This window comes from Leucoraja erinacea, chromosome 6 (genome assembly GCF_028641065.1).
Source record: "Leucoraja erinacea ecotype New England chromosome 6, Leri_hhj_1, whole genome shotgun sequence".
Classification (NCBI taxonomy): Eukaryota; Metazoa; Chordata; class Chondrichthyes; order Rajiformes; family Rajidae; genus Leucoraja; species Leucoraja erinaceus.
In genome coordinates this window covers 56,589,465-56,613,543 of record NC_073382.1, presented here as the reverse complement: position 1 = coordinate 56,613,543, position 24,079 = coordinate 56,589,465, and the positions used below count along the sequence as shown (strand labels likewise).

Below are 24,079 nucleotides of genomic sequence, written 5' to 3'. Positions count from 1 at the left end.
TGAAAAGCATAAAGCAAAATTTAAATGTCCAACACTTTTTCTTTACAAGCTCGAAAAGGAGTGAGAAGAAGAATAACTTATTTAATCTCACCCCTTCTCCCTAAACCCTTCTTCCATGTTTAATAATTAATTAATAATAATAATACCCCAGACAATTTTTAGAGATGCATACAGACATATATTTACATACAACTGATATACCCATACAAGTAATGTGTATGAAGTAACCAAAAAACATAAATAAATAATAAATAAAATAATAAATAAACATTAACCCCTGTTTGTCAACCATCCCCTTCATCCCTGTACCTTGTGAAAAAAAGTTTTTTGTTTGTCATTTTGAACTGGTTCATATTTGGACATTGCTTTAACTCCACATTCAAACTGTTCCACAATCCTACTCCACAGACCGAAATACAAAAAGTTTTTCTGGTCGTGCGGACTCTTTGTACCTTAAAATTAAATATTCTTCTTAAATTATAACCCCCCACTCGCTCATTGAATAATTTTTGTATATTTCCAGGTAAGTTTTTTATTTTTGACCCTAAACATTATCTGTGCTGTTTTAAATGCAACCAAATCTTCTAATTTTAATAATTTTGACTGTAAGAATAATGGATTAGTGTGACCCAGATACCTGACATTGTGAATAATACGTATTGCTCTTTTTTGCAGAATAGTTAATGAATGTAGCGAACTTTTATAGTTATTGCCCCAGACTTCTGCACAGTAATTTAAATAGGGTAAGATTAGTGAACAGTAGAGAATGCGGAGTGATTTGTGATCCAGAACCTGCTTAACTTTGTGTAATACAGAAATGCTTTTTGACAGTTTGGATTGTACATGTTTAATGTGTGATTTCCAGCTGATTCTATCATCCATTATAACCCCAAGAAATTTATTTTCATGAACTCGTTCAATTTCAACCCCATTTATCTTTATATTTGCTTGTGTAATTGTTCTGCAATTACCAAAAAACATTATTTTGGTTTCGCTCAAGTTTAATGATATTTTGTTCCTGTCAAACCATGTTTTCAGTTTGCCCATTTCTTTTGTTATTTTGTCCAGTAGTTGTTTTAAATTCTCCCCAGAACAAAAAATATTTGTGTCGTCTGCAAACAAGACCAGCCTCAAGGCTTTGGACACATTACAAATGTCATTTATATACATGATAAATAGTTTTGGACCCAACACTGACCCCTGGGGGACACCACAAGCAATGTCCAAACAGGTAGAACTGTAGCTACCCAACTTCACAAACTGTTGCCTGTTACTTAAATAGCTTTTTATCCAATCCAGTACTAGACCTCTGATGCCATACCTTTCTAATTTTTTTAATAAAATATCATGATTGATCATATCAAATGCTTTCTTTATATCAATAAATATCCCAGCTGCATATAGTTTATTGTCAATAGCGTTTGTGATATCTTCATTTGATTCTATTATTGCAAGTGATGTTGATCTGTTTGATCTGAATCCATATTGACTGTGAAATAATGTGCGCGCAGAGCACATCACAAGTGTGAAGTCCCTCACAGCCGGGGTTTAGATGCTCTCTGGTGCATTCTGAGCCTTATTTTGCAGCATTTTTGCACCAAATTTATGACCAATATTTTAGAAATAATTTTCATTGAATCAAGAGCAATGAGTGGGTGGAATTGGGTTCATTGTTGTATAGATTTTTTTTAAATCAAGAATTGAAGTTATTTTTGTTTTAATAATCAAGTTTATTGTTGTAAAATGTTATGTGAAATGTTATAAAGGAGCATGCAAAAACTGCAAATAAAATATTGTTAGTTTTTGCAGTAAAGAAAACCTTTTTTTAGAAAATGTTTTATGTGTCGATTTGATTGCCCGGGGGTGATGCCCGGTTAGGGTTAGGGTTGGGGTTATGGTCCACAGATGGGTTGTAAAATAGTCTTCCTTCAATGCATGGATTTTAAACATTAATATATTATAATTAATACAATAAAATCAATTGTGCAAATGAAAAGATGTCTGCCCAGTTTTATTTACAGATGTATTGGTCCGCTTCCATCTCTTACTTTTCACAGGGATGGATTCAGTGAGTGTAGACTGTACTCCCCTCTCCCCTCTACCCTCTTCCCGCCCCATCCCTCGTTCTCCACTCCCCCCCACCCTTCTCCACTCCTCTCTCCCCCCTTCTTCCCTTCTCCCTGCTCCACTCTCCTACCCCTTCACCCCCTCCCCTCACATCCCCTTCTCCTCCTCTTCCTCCCATTCTCCAACCACTCCCTTCCCCCCTCTTTCCCAGACGCCCCCCATTTGTGGACCCAGCCTGTGACAGCTAGATTCCACTAATACCAGCTTCAATTGCTTTCTTTAGTCCCAAGGCCTTAATGCTTTAACTTTGAAAATTGCTGACCATATTTCTATATTCTTGCTGGCTTGAATTGTTTCAACTGCAGTGAATGTATTTAGCCTCTGCATAAATCCAAGGCTCATGCTTTAGACTTGGTTACAAGCCCCTGATGGAAAATGTTGACCTAGAAACCGGCGTGTGTCGTGCTGTTTTTTTAAAGATGCAGCAAGTCTCCATGTTAGCTCAACATTCATTTGCAAATGGTATACCTGCATTTTGTTGTTTGGAAGACATATGGTATGCTTACCTTCATTGGTCAGGGCATTGAGTGTAAAGGGTCTGTCCCACTTGGGCGTTATTCGCACGTCATTTACGTGACATCATTTACATGTCATGACGCACAACGCAAAATTATTTACGTATCACGTCCGTGTCGTAACATGCGCATGGCATGCATTACGCGCGCATGGCGCGTGGTGAGACGTGGTGACGTAGGCAGTGATGCACGGTCGCGCGTGGCGCCCCAGGATTTTGGGATTCACAAAATCTTAGTGTGCCACCTGCGTGATGGGCAAATGACGCCCAAGTGGGACAGGCCCTTATGAGGCAGGAAGTCATGAACCAGCTTTAAAACATTTTGATTAGGCTGCATTTTGGAGTATTGCATGCAGTTCAGGCCACCCCATTACAGGGAAGATGCACAGGAAGGAACTGCAGATGCTGATTTACACTGAAGTTGGACACAAAATGATAGAGTATCTCAATGGGTCAGGTGGCATCTCTGGAGAAAAGTAATAGGTGAGATTTTGTGTCGAAACCCTTCTTTTCTCCAAAGACACAGCCTGACCCGGTGAGTTACTCCAGAATGTTGTATCTATCTACAGGAAGGATATGGAGGCTTTGGAGAGGGTGCAGAGGAGGTTTACCAGAATGATGCCTGGATTAGAGGATATTATCTACAGGGAGAGGTTGGACAGATTTGGATTATTTTCACTGGAATGTAGGAGGTTGAGGGGAGACCTGAGAGAAGCATATCAAGCTATAACAGGCATTGATTCATCATTTTTCCAAGGATGGAAATATCAAATACAAGTGGGCACGACTTTAAGGTTAAAGGGCAAAGTTTAAAGGAAATGTGCTGAGCACTTCTCTTACACAGACAGCGATGAGTACCTGGAACATGCTGCTGGTGATGGTGGTGGAGGCAAATATGTCAGTGACATTTAGGAGAAATTTGGATAGGCATCTACATATGTAGTGAATGGAGGGATATAGGTTATGTACAGGCAGATAAGAGTTGGTCTTGGCATCATGTTCGGCACAGACATTGTTGGCTAAAAGGCCTGTGCTGTACTGTTCTATGTATATCATAGTCACAAAAATGCAGCATGCCTCACACAACTCGGTAAAGTTGAAATGAGTAGTTCTTCTATTATGGATGGGCAGCACAGTGGTGCGGCGGTAGAGTTGCTGACTTGCAGCACCAGACACCAGGGGTCAATCGTGACTATGGGTGCTGCCAGTACGGAGTTTGCATGTTCTTCCTATGGTTGCGTGGGTTTTCTCTACGTGCTCCAGTTTCCTCCCACACAGCAAAGATGTACAGGTTTGTAGATTAATTGGCTTCCGTGAATTGTATATCGTCCCTCTTGTGTGTACGGGGCGATCGCTGGTCATCGCAGGCTCAGTGGATCGAAAGGCCTGTTTCCACGCTGTATCTCTCAAGTCTAAAGACTAAAGTAAAGGAAACAGAGAACACAATGCTGATGTCAATCCTCTTGCAGCGCTGTGCAATGTAAACTTGATGCTTTCCCTGCCAATTAGGAAGCTCAGTCTGAACAGCAAGAAGCATCTGCTCACCTGCAATATTTAAAGAGATCATAAATTCTTACAGATTTGTTGAGACTGAATTAGAGGGGAACTCATGATGCTCCACAAGCTGAACATCAAAGCTGTGATTTATTCTCTGGGCCGGCAATATTTTTTGTTTGGAAGTGATGGAATTTTTTTTGCAGTGCTTGTTTTCATGTCAGGCCTGCAGCATGACCTAGAGCAAGAGGAGAAAATCCAAAGGCATGTTCCTCTTACTAGTGCAGGCCGAAAATGGAGGAGAGAAGGAATGTACCGAGAGACCCTATCCTCCAACTCCACAAAGTGGGGTGCCGCTCCATCTACATGCCTCGGCAGCTCCGTTCCGGAGGTTACAACTCTCAAAGTGGACAATTAAAGCTGCCAGCCGCTGCAGGAGTTGTGGTTGGATTCCACCACCCATGGGCATGAAGGACATCATGGCCTGAATACTTCAGCCTTCAGATCAAATCTGATGATAACAGATGACCTCATGTTTAGAATGTTCCTGGATTGTAAAACGACACCTTTCAATCATTTAACTTCTACACTTTCCATCTCCCCCCCCCCCCCCCCCCCCCCCTCGCACCCTTTGCTATGTTTCCACACTCCCACCTGAGTGAAGCCCCTCTCTGATACAAAATAATTCCTCAGCTAAAGCCTTCAATTTTGTAGGAAAGAACTGCAATGCTAGTTTAAATCGAAGGTAGACACAAAAAGCTGGACAGGCAGCATCTGGAGAGAAGGAATGGGTGACGTTTCAGGTCAAGACCATTCTTCAGACTATGGGTTCTGTCTGTACGGAGTTGTACGTTTCCCCGTGACCTGCGAGGGTTATCTCCGGAAACTCCAGTGTACTCCCACGCTCCAAAGATGTACATGGTTCTACGGTAAAATTGTAAATCTGTCCCTAGTGTGTGTAGGAGGATAGTGTTAGTGTACAGGGATTGCTGGTCGGCATGGACTAGGTGGGTCGAAGAGCCTGTTTCCGCACTGTACCTCTAAACTAAACTAAAAACTAAACTGGAGCCCGACCTGACCCTCTTTAACCTATGCATCATTAATACTTGACATAACATTGCCTGTCCATTTTCCATTTGCCTTGCTCACACTAAACTACCTCCAATTTGAACTACAGTGCTCAGCTCACCGACGATTAATCCCAATATCATCATCCAACCTGCATAAGACGTTGGTGAGGCCACACTTAGAGTATTGTGTTTAGTTTTGGTCACATCTTAAGGGAAAGATGTTGTCAAGGTGGAAATGTTGCAGAGAAGATTTATGTGGATGTTGCCAGGATTCGAGGGCCTGAGCTATTGGGAGATGTTGAGCAGGCACATGCTTTAATCCTTGGAGTGCAGGAGGATGAGGGGTAGGTCCAGTCACTTCCAGAGCCCTGGTAACCGACGTAGATTACCATAGACTCCAGGTCAGGTCCGTAACAGTCTTTAGACTTTAGAGATACAGCGTGGAAACAGGCCTGAGTTCATGCTGACCAGTGATTACCCCATACACTAAAGGGCCTGTGCCACTTACGCGACCTTGGCTCGCAAATTACACGACCTTGTGGTCGCTTGAGGCATACGGGCACCAAATGGCCACGCGGGGCTGGTCCCACTTAGAGTTGTGTGGGGCTTGTCCCGACATCGCGTGGGGCTTCGAAATTCTTGCAGTGACCGAAATCTTCGCGCGCCAACGGCCAGTCGGCACGCAGGCGCATTGCGGTCGTACGCAGCGTCTTGACGGCGTATTCAGCATCTTGACGGCATACGCCTAGCGCGTGGCGTCGCATGATGATGTCACCGCCTGACGTCGTGCGACGCCCATATTCAGTCGGCCTGCCTCCTGCCCAGCTGATTGGTAAGCATGACGTAAATTACGTCATGTGCAAACTTAGCACGTACTTAGCGCGAACTTCGCGTGAACTCCGCTTCCGGTTGGTTGCGCCAAACGCACGCAATCGCATGCAAGTGGAACAGGCCTTTAACAATAGTCCTACACACTCCAGGCAATTTATAATTTTTACCGAAGCCAATTCATCTACAATCTGTATGTCTTTGTAGTGTGGGAGGAAAATGGACCACCGACAGAAAAACCGGTAGACACGTACAAACTGCATGCAGACAGTACTCGTTGTCAGGATCAAACCTGGGTCTCCAGGGCTATAAGACAGCATTAACCGTTGTGCCACTGTGCTGCACTCAGTGTTTCTAATTAGATGTGATGAGAGCACACTGGTCATATGGTGCCCAAAACAATGACAATTAATTTCTCTCCTTTTACTTCTAAATGCAATCATGAACTTCCTGTGTTATTCCAATCCAGGGCTTTTACAAACTATGTTTGAAATCACTTAACCATTACTTCCTGATATGTTTATGTTTTCTTTTCATTTAAAAAACAATTTCACTGCTGTCACATTGTTTCTTGCTGGCGCCACAATAATGAAGCTTGTCCCGCTGAGCGTACAGTTAATTTTTATCCCGCTGAGTGTACAGTTTGTTGTGATTTATATATAGTTTTTAGCAGTGTATATGTGGGCGGTGGGGGGACTTTGAAATCTCTTTCCCTGTCAGGTCTCTGTCGTCGTTGGAGCCTGTGGACTCACCATCGTGGAGCTGGCCGACTTTGGAGCGTGGAGAGCTGTGGCAGCTGCGACCTGACTCCGGAGCTTCGGAAGCTCCAGCCGCAGGCCCGGTGGATGGTGACATCGGGAGCTCACGGGTCCCTGGTGGGAGACCGCTTTTCGGAGCTCCCGCAACAGCAACTTCTCCCGCCCAAATTGTGGGGTTGAAAAAGACCCGGAGTGGGGCCTACATCGCCTGGCACTGTTTTAATGGCCACGGGACTTGCTAGTGCCCGCCGGGGGCTCCAACATCAAGACCCGGAGCGGGGCCTACATCGCCTGGTGATGCTTTAACGGCCGTGAGCTTGCCATCGCCCGCCGGGGGCTTTGACATTGGGAGAAGAATGGAGAGCTGGGGAGAGACAAGACTTTACCTTCCATCACAGTGAGGAGGAGATTCACTTGATGGATATTTGTGTGAACTGTGTTAATTGTGTGTCTTGTTAATTGTTTCTTCTTGTTGTATGACTGCAGAAACCAAATTTCCTTTGAACTTCATTTGAGGTTCAAATAAACGGTATTGTATTGTATTGTATTGTATTGTATTGTTTTGTAAGTATAGACTATTGCCTTTCTCCCCCTTATGGACCAAGACACTAATCAAACTCACAATGACCAACCTCACACTGTTGAACTTCACTTAAGTGAAAAATTTAGTCATGACATTTTGTTTTGGGCATTATGCAGTATGTATTTGGTTTATGTTACCATGTAGATAATGCTTGAAATGTTATCCTTATGAAATAAATAAAATAAATTGAGTCAGTCTGAAGAAAGCCGAAACATTCCCTCTCTCTGTTCTCCAGGGATGTTGCCTGACCCGCTGAATTTCTCCAGCATTTTGTGCCTTTCCTGGGGAATACCACTGATGGTTTTTATGTTCAAAATGCAACAGTCATGATCAAGCTTTGAATATAGTTTGAATTTTGTTTAGTTGACTGTCATCATACGGAGGTAGAGTGAAAAGCTTTTGTTGCGTGTTCTGTTGCTCCAGTCTGCAGAAAGACAATACATGATTACAATCAAGCCACAGTGTACAACCATATGATAAAAGGAATAACATGATTAACGTTTAGTGCAAGATTAACTCCAGTAAAGTTAGTCAAAGACAGTCCGAGGGTCTCCAATGAGGTAGACATTAGCTCAGGACCACTCTCTAGTTGTTGGTAGGATGGTTCAGCTGCCTGTTAACAGCTGGGAAGAAGCTGTCTCTGAATCTGGATGTGTGGGTTTTCACACTTCTATACCTTTTGCTTGATGGGAGATGGGAGAAGGATGGACCTGATAACTGTACTAATCCCTTTAATATTACTCCCTAAATATGAGGAAATGTTTAATCTTTTAGGTTATGTGATCTACTATTGAGATTTGAAGTTATCTTAGTGTGTAAACAAAATACTTAGAGCAGTCGAGACTTTCTTAAAAAGCACAGATGAAATCATTGAGTTTAACAAAAATAGGTTATGTAGAAATGGTGATTTAGATTAAAGGTACATTCAGTAAAATATCATGGAACGGAACCGAAGAGCGGATAGGCCACAGTTTGTTTCTTAATCTGCGCTGAAAAGGCAATCTGAATGCTACAATTGACATCAGGTATTTGAAGAAAGATATTCTGATGGAAGTTTAATTGCTGAGTCTTGCCCAGTGAGGGGGAGGTGACTGAACCTTACTTCCAAGATTGAATAGGGCATTCATTATTTCAGCTTTAATACACCAAAGTTTGAACAGGAGCCAACCTGTCATTAGGGGAAGGATAAATTGGCACCCACACAAAAAAAGAAACAGATTACGTGTAGAGCCATCCTAAAACTTAAGTTGAGAAAGGAAGACATAGGAATAGGAATACTTTATTGTCACATGTGACTAGGCACAGTAAAATTATTTGCTTGCATACACAATGTATACAAATAGCAGCCACCTGTGGCACTGACAAAGTTACAAAGCACACTTGCTCCTCTTCTTGTTCTCCACCCACCCCCAACCACCCCTCACCCCGCCTCGCCTCACTCCCGCCTCCACCACACCCCCCACAGCAGCTCCCCCACATTGGATCCCCATCATCTAATGTTCTTCCATCCCTCCTACTAAAGATGTAACTTTAATGCTTTATGCAAAGTTTCATAAACTTTATGAATTTTACTCTTTACAATTTTTACCAAAGCCAATTAATCTACAAACCTGTATGCCTTTGGAGTGTGGGAGGAAACCGGAGCACCTGGAGAAAACTCATGTGGTCACAGGGATAACGTACAAATTCCATACAGACGGCACCCAGAGTCAGGATCGAATACAGGTCTCCAATTCTGTAAGCCAGCAACTCTACCGATGTTGCACCGTGCCACCCTAAAAGGGATTGAAAGAGATTTTCTGAAAGTTGTCTAATCGAAGAAATGAACATGCCCGAAGGCGGATTTATAATAGTATTTGGAATAAAATTTTGATAAAATGGAAAATAAACTTGGAATAGGAATTAAAACATGCATCTGATGTAAAGCATTAATAAGCGGCGGTACAGCGGTAGAGTTGCTGCCTTACAGCGGCAGAGACCTGTGTTCAATCCTGACTATGGGTGCTGTCTGTACAGAGTTTGCACATTCTTCCCATGACCGCGTGGATCTTTTCCAGGTGCTCCTGTTTCCTCCCATACTCCAAAGACGTACAGGTTTGTAGGTTAATTGGCTTCATTAAAGATTGTCATTAGTGTGTAGGATAGCACTAGTGCACGGGTATCACTGGTCGGCCCGGATTCAGTGGGCTGAAGAGCCTGTTTCCACACTATAAACTAATGGAATAAAAACAAGCCTTCAGGAAATTGAATGGACACTGCTGCAGAAGGGAAGAGAATGAAACCTTTGTCAGGCACAATTATGTTGGGCGTGAAGATTGAACCTCACGCACAAAGTTCTGGTGAGGAAAGAATAATGGGCAGGGAGCAGCTGACAGACAGAGAAACCAGTGGCAGTAATAGAGTAACATAGAAAGTTTAGAAGTGAATAGAAATGAAATGAGAAATCCACTGGGTCTTTGGAAGAGAATGCTTCAATATATCAGAGTCCATAGCTGACAGTTAGGTGGAAGAGTACATCAACTTACTCTCCTTTGACTGAGAGAAACTAGAAAACGTGCTGACAGTCACGTTATTGTTCTTCCTTCTTTTTAAACAAAACAAAAATAATGCTTTCTAAATAGTCATATAGTCATATAGCGTGGAAACAGGCCCTTTGTCCCAACTTGCCCATGCCAGCCAAGATGCCTCATGTCCACTAGTCCCACCTGCACGCATTTGGCCCTTATCCCTCTAAACCTTTCCTGTCCATGTCTCTGTCCAAATGCCTTTTAAATGTTGTTATAGTACCTGCCTCAACTACCTCCTTCGGCAGCTTGTTCCATATACCAACCACCCTCCAGGCAGCTTGTTCCATATACCAACCACCCTCTAGGCAGCTTGTTCCATATACCAACCACTCACCAATGAAAAAGTTGCCCCTCAGGTTCTTGTTAAATCTTTCACCTCTCACCTTAAACTTATGTCCCTCTGGTTCTTCATTCCCCTGTTCCAGATAAAATACTTTGTGCATTTACCCTATCTATTCCTTTGCCATATCTATCTAATTCGTGGTCTGAAGCTATAACTAGAGCCAAAGAAAAATGCTACTCTAAAACAAAATTTTCACAAATATTCAACTCGGGGAAAAAGATTTGTATAATTGAAAATATGGGTGGCACAGTAGCACAGCCTTAGAGGTGTCAATAAAGGGGTATAATGTCCATAAATGGGTAGAGGTGAATGGGAGAATACCCCAGCTTATGGTAGAACCATTCAGAAGCCTGATAACAGTGTGGAAGAAGCTGTTCCTTAGTCTGGTAGTGCACGCTTTCAATCTTTTGTATCTTCTGCCAGAGGGGACCAGGGAGAAGTAACGACCATGATGGCGCGTCAGTTTATGTAGAGGAAGGAACTCCAGATGCTAGTTTCAACTGAAGATAGACACTCAACAGATCAGGCAGCATCTCGAGAGAAAAGGGGTAGGTGACATTTCAGGTCGGGTCTGAAGAAGGGTCTCGACCCAAAACATCACCTATTCCTTGTCTCTAGAGATGCTGCCTGGCCCGCTGAATTACTCCAGTATTTGGTGTCTATCTTAAGTCTTTGTTTATGTTGGCTGCGTTTCCCAGGTAACATGAAGTGTGGATGGAGTCAAGCATTCACATGGCATATTTGGCTCCTGTTTCTTATGTTCGTGTTTTCCTGTGTCTGTATAAGATGATTGATATTCTGTGTCCCTGAACTATAAAGTCAGGTTTGACATTTACTCATGTGTTAATGTCAGATTTTGATGCAGTAAACCAACCGAAGGGAGACGAAGCATAAATAGAGGATCTTCCTGCACCTGGCAGTGCACTTACTGCTTTCCTATCTCCCGCTGTATTTTCTACAAGTTTTCTTAGAAACTCCACGGCTCCTTCTTTAAATAGACTGAAAGAATGGATGGTGAGGTTCCTTCCCAGTGGTTGCATTTGTTGTTGAAAGATCAGTCCTGACCTACCATATACTGTACCTCAATGGAGACCCTCAGACTATCTTTGATTGGATTTTACTGGACTTTATCATTCACTAATCGTTATTCATGCTATTCCCTATATCATGTATCTGTATACTGTGGATGGTTCAATTGTAATCATGTATTGTCTTTCCACTGACAAGCAATAAAAGCTTTTGACTGTACACATAACAATAAACTAAATTAAACTAAATGTTTTCAATCCAAAGAAAGGCTCCAACCTGAAACATTGCCTGTCCATTCCCTCCACAGATGTGGCCTGATTGTTGAATTCTTTCAGCACCTTAGTTTAGTCTGAAGATACGGCATGGAAAAATGCCCTTCTGTCCACCAAAACCATGCTGACCAAAGATCACCCATTTAAATTGGTTCTACATTATCTCATTTCCTACAAACCAGACGGCAAATTACAGAGGCCATTTAACTTCTTAACCTGCACGTCTTTGGGATATGTGAGGAAACCAGAGCGTCCGGAGGAAACCCACACAATCACAAGGAGAACGTGCAAACTCCACACAGAAAGGATCCGAGGTCACAATTGAATCCTGACCTCGAGGCAGCGACTTTACTCTTTAGAATTTTGAGAAACAACATAAACAGGCCCTTCGGCTCATCGAGTCTGTGCCGACCAGCGATCACCCATACACAAGCACTATCCTATACATTAGGAACAATTTCCTTTTTTTTTCCAACTCTACCAGCTGTATCACTGTGTCACCCTGAGTTTTGCTCAAGATTCCAGAAACTTTTGTTCTTTATGTCTCTCAATGTTTTCCATTGTACAGACAGGTATTCGCAGCAATTGAGAACAGGTTGTTTACGGATGTAAACAATTAGTATTCACCTCATAAGATAACAGTACCCATCATCGTAAAAAATGGAATTTGGAGTGTCTCTCTTTGTATCTTTCACCACACACAGTATCTAAACGGTGAATGCAATGATAGAAATGAAAGGCAGAAAAATAGAATTAAAGGCAGGGCAATGGGTAAATAAAGATATAACAGATGCAATAGATGGGTTAATGCAATGAAAGGCAGTAACAGGACAGAACCCTATGTCTAAATACCGCTGGTATCCGAAACAATGAATTGAAGCACAAATAGAGATTTAAGAGCTAAATGGCTGATCTGATATCCACTATGGTGATCAAAGGTGTAAATTCAACATGTGTAGGAAGGAACTGCTGATGCTGGTTTACACCAAAGATACTGTAGATACACAATGCTGGAGTAACTCAGCGGGTTAGGCAGCATCTATGGACAAAATGGAATATGTGATGTTTTAGGTCAGACTTTAGGAGGCTGAAATGTCTCTATTCCTTTTCTCCAGAGATGCTGCCTGACCCGCTGAGTTGCTCCAGCATTGTGAGTCTATCTTTGGTAGAAATTCAATATTCAGGGATATACTCAAAGAGTCATACAGCACAGAAAAAGGCCCTTTAGCCCAACTTGTCCATGCCAACAATGATGCCCACATCTAAGCACGTTCCATATGCCCATTCTATTTGGCCAATATCCTCGGAAACATTTCCTAACCATTTACCTGTCCCGGTGTCTTTTAAATGCTGTTATAGTATCAATCTCATCTACCTCTTCAGGCAGCACGTTCCATATGCCCACTATAAAAGGAGCCTGTGAGGTAATTTTTTTATGCAAAGGGTGGTGGGTGTATAGAACATACTGCCGGAGGACGTATTGAGGCAGGTTTAAGAAACGTTTAGACAGGTACATGGATAGGATAGGTTTAGAGGGATATGGGCCAAACACAGGCAGGTGGGACCAGCATAGATGGGACATTTTGTTCAGAGTGGGCAAGATGGGCTGAAGAGCCTGTTTCATGCTGTACGACTGTTCAAAGCACTGTTTTCCCCCCAAAGTGACTGGTTGTGGCTAAAGGCATTATATAAACTGAAATGTATTTAGTGAATGTAGCACGCTTATACAATATCTTAGAGGTCATTTGGAGTCTTCAAAATGTGCTTTGGCACTATATAGTAGACAAATGACAACTAACGTGCATACATCCTATGCGGGATTATATCATATATCATTTACATATGCAGGCAAAAAGGCCTGTTTCCATGCTATACCTTTAAAAGTAAACTTAAACAATATTTAAACCTGAGATAGCTTCCCTCCACACCCGCAGTTGCTGTGGTCTTGTGGTCAGTGTCATTGAGCAGCAATGCCAGGTACTGAAGTAACTCAGTGGTTAGGCAGCATCTCTGGACAATTTGAGTATGTAATGTTTTGGGTCGGGACTCTTCAGAGTTTTGAAGAGTTTTGAAAAGCATTATTTCATGTTTCTGAAGGCATTGTGTTTCTGAACTAAACGTTGCCAGTTGAAGTTGTGGTCAATGAGCCAGACATGTGGTGTATATAAGTACAAGGACCCTGAGGAGATATAAGCAGTATGAAATTGTGGGTGTTCACATTACCGCCAACTCACAGCATCAGCATGATGCTCACATTGTCACTCGCACATGTAACTTACTGATGAGGGTGCAAACCAAAGTGTCACATTCGCAATGGAAGGACACAAAATGCTTGAGTAAATCAGCAGGTCAGGCAGCAGTCTGGAAAACATGAATAGGTGACATTTCGGATCGTGGCTCTTCTTGAATCTGATGATGGGACCCGACCCGAAATGTCACCTGTCTATGTTTTCCAGTAATGCTGCCTAACCCGCTGAGTTACTTTTGTGTCTTTCCTTCATAAACTAGTATCTGCACTAGTGAATGCTCTATCACATTCACAATTTTCTTTCCGCAGGATCCTAATGCCAGCTTTGATTTCAACGACTTTCTTGATGATCAGCATGATCCAGTTCCCAATTACGCGGATCCCTCTAATGGGTGAGATATTTCAACTAATTTATTAGCATCAAATTATGTCTCTTCAAATCTATATTAAAGGCAAAGTACAATCAAACAAAATCATGGAAAGGACATAAAGTGCTGGAGTAACTCGGTGGGTGAGTCCATTTTTGTAAACCGGCATCTGCAGTCTGTAGAAGGGTCCTGAAAAGAAACGTTGTGTATCTATGTTTTCCAGGGATAAGACCTAATCCACTGAGTTACCCCAACATTTTGTGTCTTTCCTTGGTAAACCAGCAACTGCAGTTCCTTGTTTGCACATGGAAATAGACAATAAACAATAGGTGCAGGAGTAGGCCATTCGGCCCTTCAAACCAGCACTGCCATTCACTGTGATCATGGCTGATCATCCACATTCAGTACTCCGTTCCTGCCTGTGGAACTCTCTTCTGAGGCAGAGAATTCCAATGATTCACAACCCTCTGTGTAAAAAAGTTTTTCCTCATCTCCGTTCTAAATGGCTTACCGCTTAATCTTAAACTGTGGCCCTTTATGTCCTTGGGAATCGGATGTTACTGGGTAAGCCCATCACCAACAGCGGTCGCACCCAGCAGATACAATCCCTCCTGGACCCTTGGGCCCAGTGAAGTGGCCTGTGCAAATACTTGGCCTTGTATAACATAATTCAAAGTTCCTGCTCCTGTAACCTCCTTGAGGGGCACCAGAAAATATCTTTGGTCACAGCTGTCATGGATTTTAACAGCTTACAGGTGCCTATAACTTCCAGAGGCACGGTTAAAACCAAAGTTAGGTACAAAAAGCTGGAGTAAGTCAGCGGGGCAGGCAGTATCTCTGGATGCTCTCGTTTCCCTTTCCCGTGACTTTCAGTCTGAAAAAGGGTCTCTACCCAAAACGGAGATGCTGCTGTAAATAGTTTATTCAAGCTTCCCCCCAGTCTAGTTTCAGTCAAAAATCACTGAGTCAAGCACTTGCGCATCTAAACTTTATTTTGACAAAACACAATTACAGTTCCAACTACTGTATCTAACCACCGTGGGTTTGATCCTCGTATTTGCCCTATCAAGCCCTCTTGGCCTCGCTCAAACAGAGACGCTCCAGAAGGTCATGCAGTCCTAAGAGCTCTCCCAGAAGATTGACACAGGACCTTGTGGTAGCGGAACTTTATAGGTTCCCGGACCTCGAGGGGTCAAACCACATGGGGGTGGTCTCTTTACAGTCCAATAACAGATGTCCATAATACAGTGGTTAATACATTGTATTCAAACAGTGTTTCTCAGAGGAAACAAACATCGCAACATGTGTCCTAATATGCAAGAAAACCAAACAAGGCTCAATCTTAATCCAATCAACACCCAGCAAAGTAAAGCTTTGCAACATTATTTACAATGTGTATGTCTGGTTTGCATTCATTCAATCCATTCTATGCATTTTGCACCTAATTGGCAGGGTCTGCAGATGTTCCCATTCTCTTCCTGCAGCTCTAACCTAGGTTTTGGACAAACAGGCACCATTATGCAGCTTGTCCAATTTCTACAGAAAGCACTTTTAAATTAACCAAATGGCCTAGCAGAAGCCTTCACTCAATTTTAGGGTCCTTGCCTCGCCAATTTGGCCAGGATTAACACTGCTTGTCCCAGTTACTCCACCTTTTTGTGTCAATCTTCGGGTCAAACCAGCATTTGCAGTTCCTTCCTACATGTTAAAACCAAAGTAATTTAGTTAGGAAGTACTAATTGCTTTAAAAGATAAAAATATGGTTATTTAAAAACACATAAAAGAATTAAAAACTAACAGCAAAATAATTATGAAGCATTATTTCGATGCCTCTTGTCTCCTTATCTGCCATTGTGAAATTCCAATGAATTGGATTGTGTGCCAGGGCTGATATTTCCATATGCAGGAACTGGTAAGGCTCTGCCTTAAACAAAGACATGCTACATGATGCTGCCATGGCAGCCATCGAATGGTGTGAGAACTATTTTCATAAGGGCCGTTACGAGGATTGCGGCCATGATTTACTTTTCTTAATTTATTAATTTATTTCCCCCGGCTGCTTCTGGTGACACCAGGGACATCTCAGTTTGTAGCCCATCACTGCATTAGGAAGATGAAGCAAATCTCTTCACATTGGGCAGGAAGCACGTAGAAGCACCAGGATTGCAGCCTTCCCAATGGTGCAATGTAAGCAAGAACATCCACATCAGCTTGACAATTCCATGTGAAAAAAAGAGAATTTAGGTCATAGAGCTATTGCCCATGCCGACCAAAATGCCCCATCTATGCTAGTCTCACCTGCCCACATTTGGCCCATATCAATCTAAACGTTTCCCCATCTACATACCTGCCCAAATGTCTTTTAAACATTGTTAGACTACCTGCCTGTACTAACTTACCTTGCAGTTCATTCCATATGTCCTCCCTCCTCTGTGTGAAAAAGATGCCCCTCGGGTTACTATTACATTTTTCCTCTCTCACCTCACTTGTGCTAGAAGTCAAGTCAAGTCAATTTTATTTGTCACATACACATACAAGATGTGCAGTGAAATGAAAGTGGCAATGCCTGCGGATTGTGCAAAAACTACAGAACAGAATAGAACAGAATCAGTATTTACATGTTAGAACCACAAATGACATCTCTTGCTAAATATTGAGCTGATCTACGTCTTTATGCACAGCATCTTGGTGGAAAATGCCAGCTAGCCAGGGGCTCCTGCTGTGCCTTCAGTTTGCGAACTGTCTGCTCTGCCCTCTATCCTTCAGCCACCATTGTAAACAGATGTGTGACCACTTATGGACAAGGACTTTCCTCTGTCCACCTTGTTCGTAAAAGGGGAACTCATCTCTACAATGAGATATTTGGTGCTAACTACAGCATAAATGAGGACTTGGTGTCCTCCGGTAATCTGCAGCAGGGCTGCTCTGGATATAGTGCAGTACATTAAAGAGTTCTCATAAATTAATTGCCACTTGTTACCATTCTCAACCTGGCAATCGCACAAGCTTGGCATAGGCCTTCATGTGTGAGGCAGGGGGGGTATCAATAGTAGGAGGGGAAGGCATTCGGATCCCTTTCTAAGTAAGTTGAGAGGTGGAGACTGTGACTGTAACATTGTGAAAAAAGCCTTCATTGAATTACAGCTTCTCAGCCAATGAAGCCCCCTGTGCCTGCACGCACAAAAGCCAAACAGCATTTAGTCATGAGATAATTAGTAACATAGGCACAGTGGCACAGCTGGTAGAGCTGCTGCCCCACAGTGCCAGAGACCCCAGTTCGATCCTGTCTTCAGGTGTTGTCCGTGTGGAATTTTCTGTTTAGTTTGTAGCTTTGTTGAGTTGGACAATTACAAATCATATGCACGCAAGGAGTTTGCACATTCCCCCTGTGGCCGTGTGGGTTTCCTCCCACTTCCCAAAGAAATGTGGATTTGTTGGTTAATTGACCTCTGTAAATTGCCCCCAGTGTGTAGGGAGTGGATGAGAAAGTGGAATAACATAGAAATTGTGTGGTCGTACCTTTGGGCCTGTTTCTCTGATGTGTCTTTACAAACTAAAATTAACATAAAAACACTAAATAAAACCAGTATAAGCTGCACATTACACAGGGTAATGACCAACTCCAACATGACATCGAATCATTGCTCTTGCCATGTGAAAGCATCCTCTTTGAAGGATCCTCCAACATCAACATTCAGGAAATGACCATTGACCAGAAGAATAATTGAAACAACCGTGTATTTACCATGGGTACAAGAGCAATCAGAAGCTATGGTGAATGCCTCAACTTCTGTTGTCTGAAAGTCTCTCTGCCACCTGTAAGGCATTTCTGGAGAGTGATAGAACATGGAGACTCAAGAAACAGCTCTCACCCCTATCTTCTCAGAGAGAACAAGAGCAAATGGGTAACTAGGGAAAGAAAAAGATCCTTTAAGATTCAATGTGACCATCCATGTGCAGATCCACAGAAATGGGCAAGGTGTTAGATTAATATTTCTTGTGGAGAAGGTCTTGGAAGCTAACGGGTGCCTCGGCAGATGCAGGAGACTCCGCGGTGGCAGCGGGAGCATCGGCAGTAGTGGGGCCTCAGTGTTGGCAGTGGGGCCTCGGCGGTGGCAGCATTTGCCTTGGCAGCAACAGGAGCCTCGGTGGCAACAGGAGCCTCGGTGGCAACAGGAGCCTCGGTGGCGGTGGGGCCTCATGGTTGATGAGCATGAGGGGGGAGTGGAAGACAATGTGAACCTGGCGTGGGGGGACCATCGTGAGGGACGGTGGAAGAACAAAGAGGGACCCAGTGTGAGGGAGGGGGCACTCTAGTTTAGGATCTTCTGCCCAGGGGATAGGTTTGTGTTTGTTTGTTTGTTTGTTCATTTGTTCCTGTGAAGGCGCTGTGCACATGGCAGCCAGCCAACAGTCGCTTGTCTTTTTCTTTTTGTTTTCACTTTTAATTTAGTTTTTGGGTACCTTGTGTGTTGTGACTATCGTCAGACCAATTTCCTTCCAGGGATGAATACATTTTTACTGTATCATATAGTTGAAATGAAGAATGGTGCATTAGAACATCTCCTCATTACAAAAGATAGATGTTGGCGGTCTTGATACATATTAAGATGGATACATTCCAAGGGCCTTATCAGGTGTATTTTAGGATTACAGCCAGGTAAACATAACATCAGAATTCTGAGAGACAGTGTCTACCAGCCTCTGGAAAGGCAATGACTGTTTAGGTAGTCAGCATGGATTTGTGCATGGGAAATCGTATCGCACAAACTTGACTCCGTTTTCGAAGAGATGAGGAAGAAGACTGATGAGGATAGGGTGGTCAATGTAATCTACGAGGACTTTCTCAAGGCTGTTGACTGGGTCCAGCATCTAGACAAGTCCTGAAGGTTAGATCATCTAGGATCCAGGGTGAGATAGCCAGGTAAATACAAAATGGGCATGGTGGAAGGACAGAGGGGATAGTGGAGGGTTTTTATTCAGATTGAAGGCCTGTGTCCAGTGGCATGCCACAGTGTTCCAGGTCCACTGTTGTTTGTCACCTATATTGATTATTTATATGACAATGTTGTTAACATGGCTCATAACTTTGTGGATGACACCAAAATTGGTGGTGTAGTGGATATTGAAGGAGATTATCTCAAATCACAATAAGATCTCCTTGACTAGAAACATGTAATGTAAGGGTTAAACAGACTATGTTAAATTTCATCTGGCGGTTCAGACGAGTTTGTTACAACATAGACCATGGAATGGCAGATAGAATTTATATGGACAAATATAAGTTGTTGCATTTTGATAAGTTAAACAGAGCTCAGTTTAGTTTAGTTTAGTTTATTATTGTCATGTGAAGAGGTACAGTGAAAAGCCTTTTTGTTGCATGCTATACTGTCAATGAAAAGTCTATGTGTGATTACAATCAAGCCGTCCACAGTGTACAGATACAAGATAAAGGGAATAATGTTTACTGCAAGATAAAGTAGAGTCCAGTAAAGTCCAAAGTCCAGTAAAGCTGACTTAAACAGTAAATGGTGGGGCCCTGGAGGTGTTGTAGAACAACCAGATGTAGAAGTGCAGGCATATGGTTCCCTGATTCATTGGAGGTGGTCTTGGAGGGGAGGATGCTCCTCAGACTGCGGATCATCTTGGACTATAGAGCTCACCCCTTCCATGACATTCTGGTAAACCTGAGGTGCACCTTCAAAAACAGACTGAATCCACCAAGTTGAAGCACAGAACGCCACAGGAGATCCTTTTTCCCTGTGGCTATCAAACAGTCCATCTCCTCCTCCTTCTGTCAAGGGGTAGACTGACACCCCCCCCCCCCAATCTTGGCACATTCACTCCCCCTTGTTGCGATTTATGACTGTTGGCTGACCAATTTCCCTCCTGGGATAAATAAAGTTATATCGCATCTTATTGTATCGTTTTTAATCGAAAGTGGTGCCACAGTTAGATAGGGTGGTGAAGAAGGCGATTGACACCTATGCCTTCATCAGTCAGGATTTGGAATATTTGTTCCAACTGTACAAGTTGTTAGTGAGACCACACTTTCTGGTCACTCAACAGTAGGAAGGATGTCATTTAGTTGGAAAGGGTGCAGAAAAGAGTCACAAGGATATTACCAAGACTGGAAATCCTGAGTTATAAAGCAGGAGCCGCGGAGCGTTTTTGAAAGTGGGGAGGCTGAGCGATCACTGATCACTGGCCTTGGTGGTACCCGGTGAGGGAGTGGAGCAACTGAGCGGGGAGAGGGTGTGCCTCCCCCCCCCATGGTAGGGACTTTTTGAAATTCGATGTATTAAAATCATGTTTTATTGCATTGTAGAAATATGATTTCAATGTTTTTGTTTGGTATTTTTAGGATAATGTAGCTCCTACATGAGAGATAGGTGCAGGTGATTATTATTTTTGTTAATGCTCGACCTCTACAAACTGGGGATAATAATACCGGCCATCCCCACCTCAAAAAGTGGGGGGATATATCCCCCATCCCCCCCCACCCCCGGATCGACGCCAGTGCCTTCCACGGGACAGAAAATTTGACAAAAATAATTTAAAATGTGTTATAATTTTGTGCTATTTTTTTTGTTTGTAGTTGGAAAAAGGGACAAGAAATCATCATAACATTTCCTGATTTTGCAAAGTCATACAAATTATGTTTTGCTCGGGGAAAAAAATCAGACTATTTTAGAAGTATGCGTTCTCCTTTTGACGTATATTTTATTTTGATTTGAATTTAGAATCATCAAACAATGACAATAATAAAGGGGGTATATGTTTGTGGAAATGTTACTTTTTTTAAAGTAAGACTTTTGAGAAATCTAAAATGCATTAGAAATATACAGTTCAATGCACTGAGTCTCTTGCCCAGAGAAGGTGAATCGAGGACCAGAGGACAGATTTAAGGTGAAGGGGAAAAGATTTCATAGGAATCTGAGGGATAACTTTTTCTAAACAAAGGGTGGTGGGTGTATGGAACAAGCTGCCAGTGGAGGTAGTTGAGGCAGGGACAATCCCAACATTTAAGAAACAGTCAAGGGCCTGTCCCACCAGCATGCGATTGCATGTGTCTAGTGCAACCTAACGTGGTCCCTTGAGACATACGGCCGTGCAGGGCGGGTTCCACTTCGAACCGCAGAGGCGTATGGAGTTGTGCGTGGTTGGTCCCGACATCATACTCACCAATCGGCTGGGCAGGAGGCAGGCCGACTGAATTTGGACATCGCACGGCGTCGGCCAGTGCCACGAGCTAGGCTTACGCCGTCAAGATGCTGCGTACGACATCAAGACACTGTGTACGTCGTCAAGATGCTGCATAGGCCCTCAATGTGCCTGCAGGCCGACAGGTCGTTGGGGCGCGAACTTTTCGAACAGTGCAGGATTTTCGGAGCCCCGCGCGATGTCAGGACCAGCCCCGCAGAACTCCATATGCCTCCACGGTTCGAAGTGGGACCGGCCCCGCGTGGCCGTATGCCTCAAGCGACCACGTTTGGTCACGCTAGACGCATGCAATCGCATGCTGGTGGGACAGGCCCTTTAGACTGATACATGGATAGGACAGGTTTGGAGGGATATGGACCAAAAGCAGGTAGTGTAGCTGGGACATGTTGGCGGGTGTGGGCAAGTTGGGCCGAAGGGCCTGTTTTCACACTGTATCACTCTATGACTACATTATACCTCCACCATGCATGAATGCTTCAAAATCAAGTGGTCGAGTCTTATTGCCATCTACTCAAGCATAGAAACATAGAAAATAGGTGCAGGAATAGGCCATTTGGCCCTTCGAGCCAGCACTGCCATTCAACATGATCATGGCTGTTCATCTAAAATCAGTACCTCTTTCCTGTTTTTACCCCATATACCTTGATTTCGCTAGCCCCAAGAGCTAAATGTAACTTTCTCTTGAAAACATCCAGTGAATTGGCCCCCACTGCCTTCTGTGACAGAGAATAGAAAGATTAAACAAGAAATTACCGTTTGAACTTTGATCTTTATTTTATGAGAATTTGAAGTGAGGGATTACGTGAAGAGCCCGCCAGCCTGCATGCGCGTCAATCTTCAGAGCAGCTGTATGAAACCACAGACTAGTTGCTGACCTAAGCTATAGAAGGATTAATGAGCTTAGAACTACTTCATGATCTTTATGAGTAGGGTTGGGAGTGGAGGGCACGTATTCCCTCACTTCAACATCATAAAATAAAGATCAAACTTCAAACGGTAAGTTCTCGTTTAATCTTTCTTTTATTTTGAAGTCACGTGAATGACTACATGAAGACATTAAAGCTCTGTAGTTTCATGCAGTAACCCAATCTGTGTGTGAAACACTTAAACAGATAAACCATTAATGGTAGAAACAACATGGGTTATTAATACCATGATGCTAACTTGCATACATGGCCATTGTTCTTAACCGGACCGTAGGCCCAATAGACTGTTGAGTTGGACAATAACTCATGCAACACTGTGCAGAATTCTATCTACAAGTATCCAGACATATTCAACCAAACTTTATTATTTATTAACAAGCACTGTGTAAGCCTCTTGCTGTATAATGAAAGGGAAAATCCATTCTATTGGCTGCTAATGAGCCATCAGCAATATCTTGAGACTATTCAATAACAAAAAAGAAATTATCTTTCATCTCATAGGTACTAGCAAACTCAGTGCACTTGTATACCTAATGACATCCCCGATCTCTGCTCTGGTGGGTATGCTGTCAAATGTACACAATCCTGCTCATTTTGCTTATGAAATCATTCCCATAACAAGCTACCCTAATGTCAGTTATGATGTAGAGACCAAGCCAGAGATTGAGCAAAGGCTGTGTTCTTTATGCTGAGATCAGTTGTTGAAAGCATAATCATCTTAAAATACCGGCTCCCATTAGGAAAAAGTAGAAGATTATTTGCATAATAATTTACTGATATACATCGCACACTTCAATGAGTGTAGGCTATTAGAGTGGTCAAATAAAAGAAACCCTGCATAACGTTAGTGAACAGTGGGTGAATAACCAATCATTTATTGTCCCACTTATGGTACTATAGAAAATGACAAATCAGCACAAGCAATGGCAATTGTGCTATCCCATAAACACTTCTCTAGGCTCAAACTGAAAGCCACACAAACCTCTGTTAATTCCATTTAAAATTAACTCGCATATGTTGTTCACAAGCTTCCCATACAATTGTGCAGAGCTAGCTGCCTGAGAAGACAGGCTGCCCCAGCCGTCACTCGTGACTGAGTAAATAAGAGTTGAATAGGCAAAATTGGAACTGTTAAATTTCATGTTGCCTCATTTGTAATATCACAAAAGGTATCTACTGATAACCCATAAGTTTTATCAGCTGCAAATTTTGCATATTACCTAAAACTCGATGACACAATGCCCTTTAATCTGAGTAGGGCAGAATAGGCTTTCACCACTAGCTTTGTTATCAAAACAGCAGAACCTGTGCCTCATGTGTACAGATATGGCAGAGTAGCCAATTACAAGATCGATTCTCTGAATCAGTTAAATTGCAGAAAGCCAATCATCCATCTTAAACTGGGTAGGTAAACCCATGATCAGATTAGCCAAATGCTAACCCAATTTGGCCTGCACCATGTTTCTGTAATCTTGAGAAGTATCAGAAATATACCCCTCTAGTCCTTGGCCACACCACTCATCCTCGGATGAGCTGTCACTGATTGCACTCGGAACCCCTGTTCCTCTATTGACCATACGGACGGAAATATTTTGTCTTTTCTATCCACGGAAGATGCATTATCTAGTTATTCATACATTTCACTTATAACATTTAATCAGAACCTGATGACTAGAGCTGAAACCACAGTCTCCCTTTGATGTGGGAATACAAGTTCCCTGTCAACTC

General features: G+C 42.8%; 1 protein-coding gene across 1 annotated transcript in view; it reads left to right on the top strand.

Annotated features, from left to right (window-relative positions):
- LOC129698179 (PC3-like endoprotease variant B) overlaps nucleotides 1-24,079 on the top strand; it is a 685,304-nt gene that overhangs the window by 368,388 nt on the left and 292,837 nt on the right. The window contains exon 7 of the mRNA XM_055637132.1: nucleotides 14,143-14,225. Coding sequence (XP_055493107.1) covers nucleotides 14,143-14,225 — 83 coding nt within the window. The remainder of the gene's footprint in view (nucleotides 1-14,142; nucleotides 14,226-24,079) is intronic.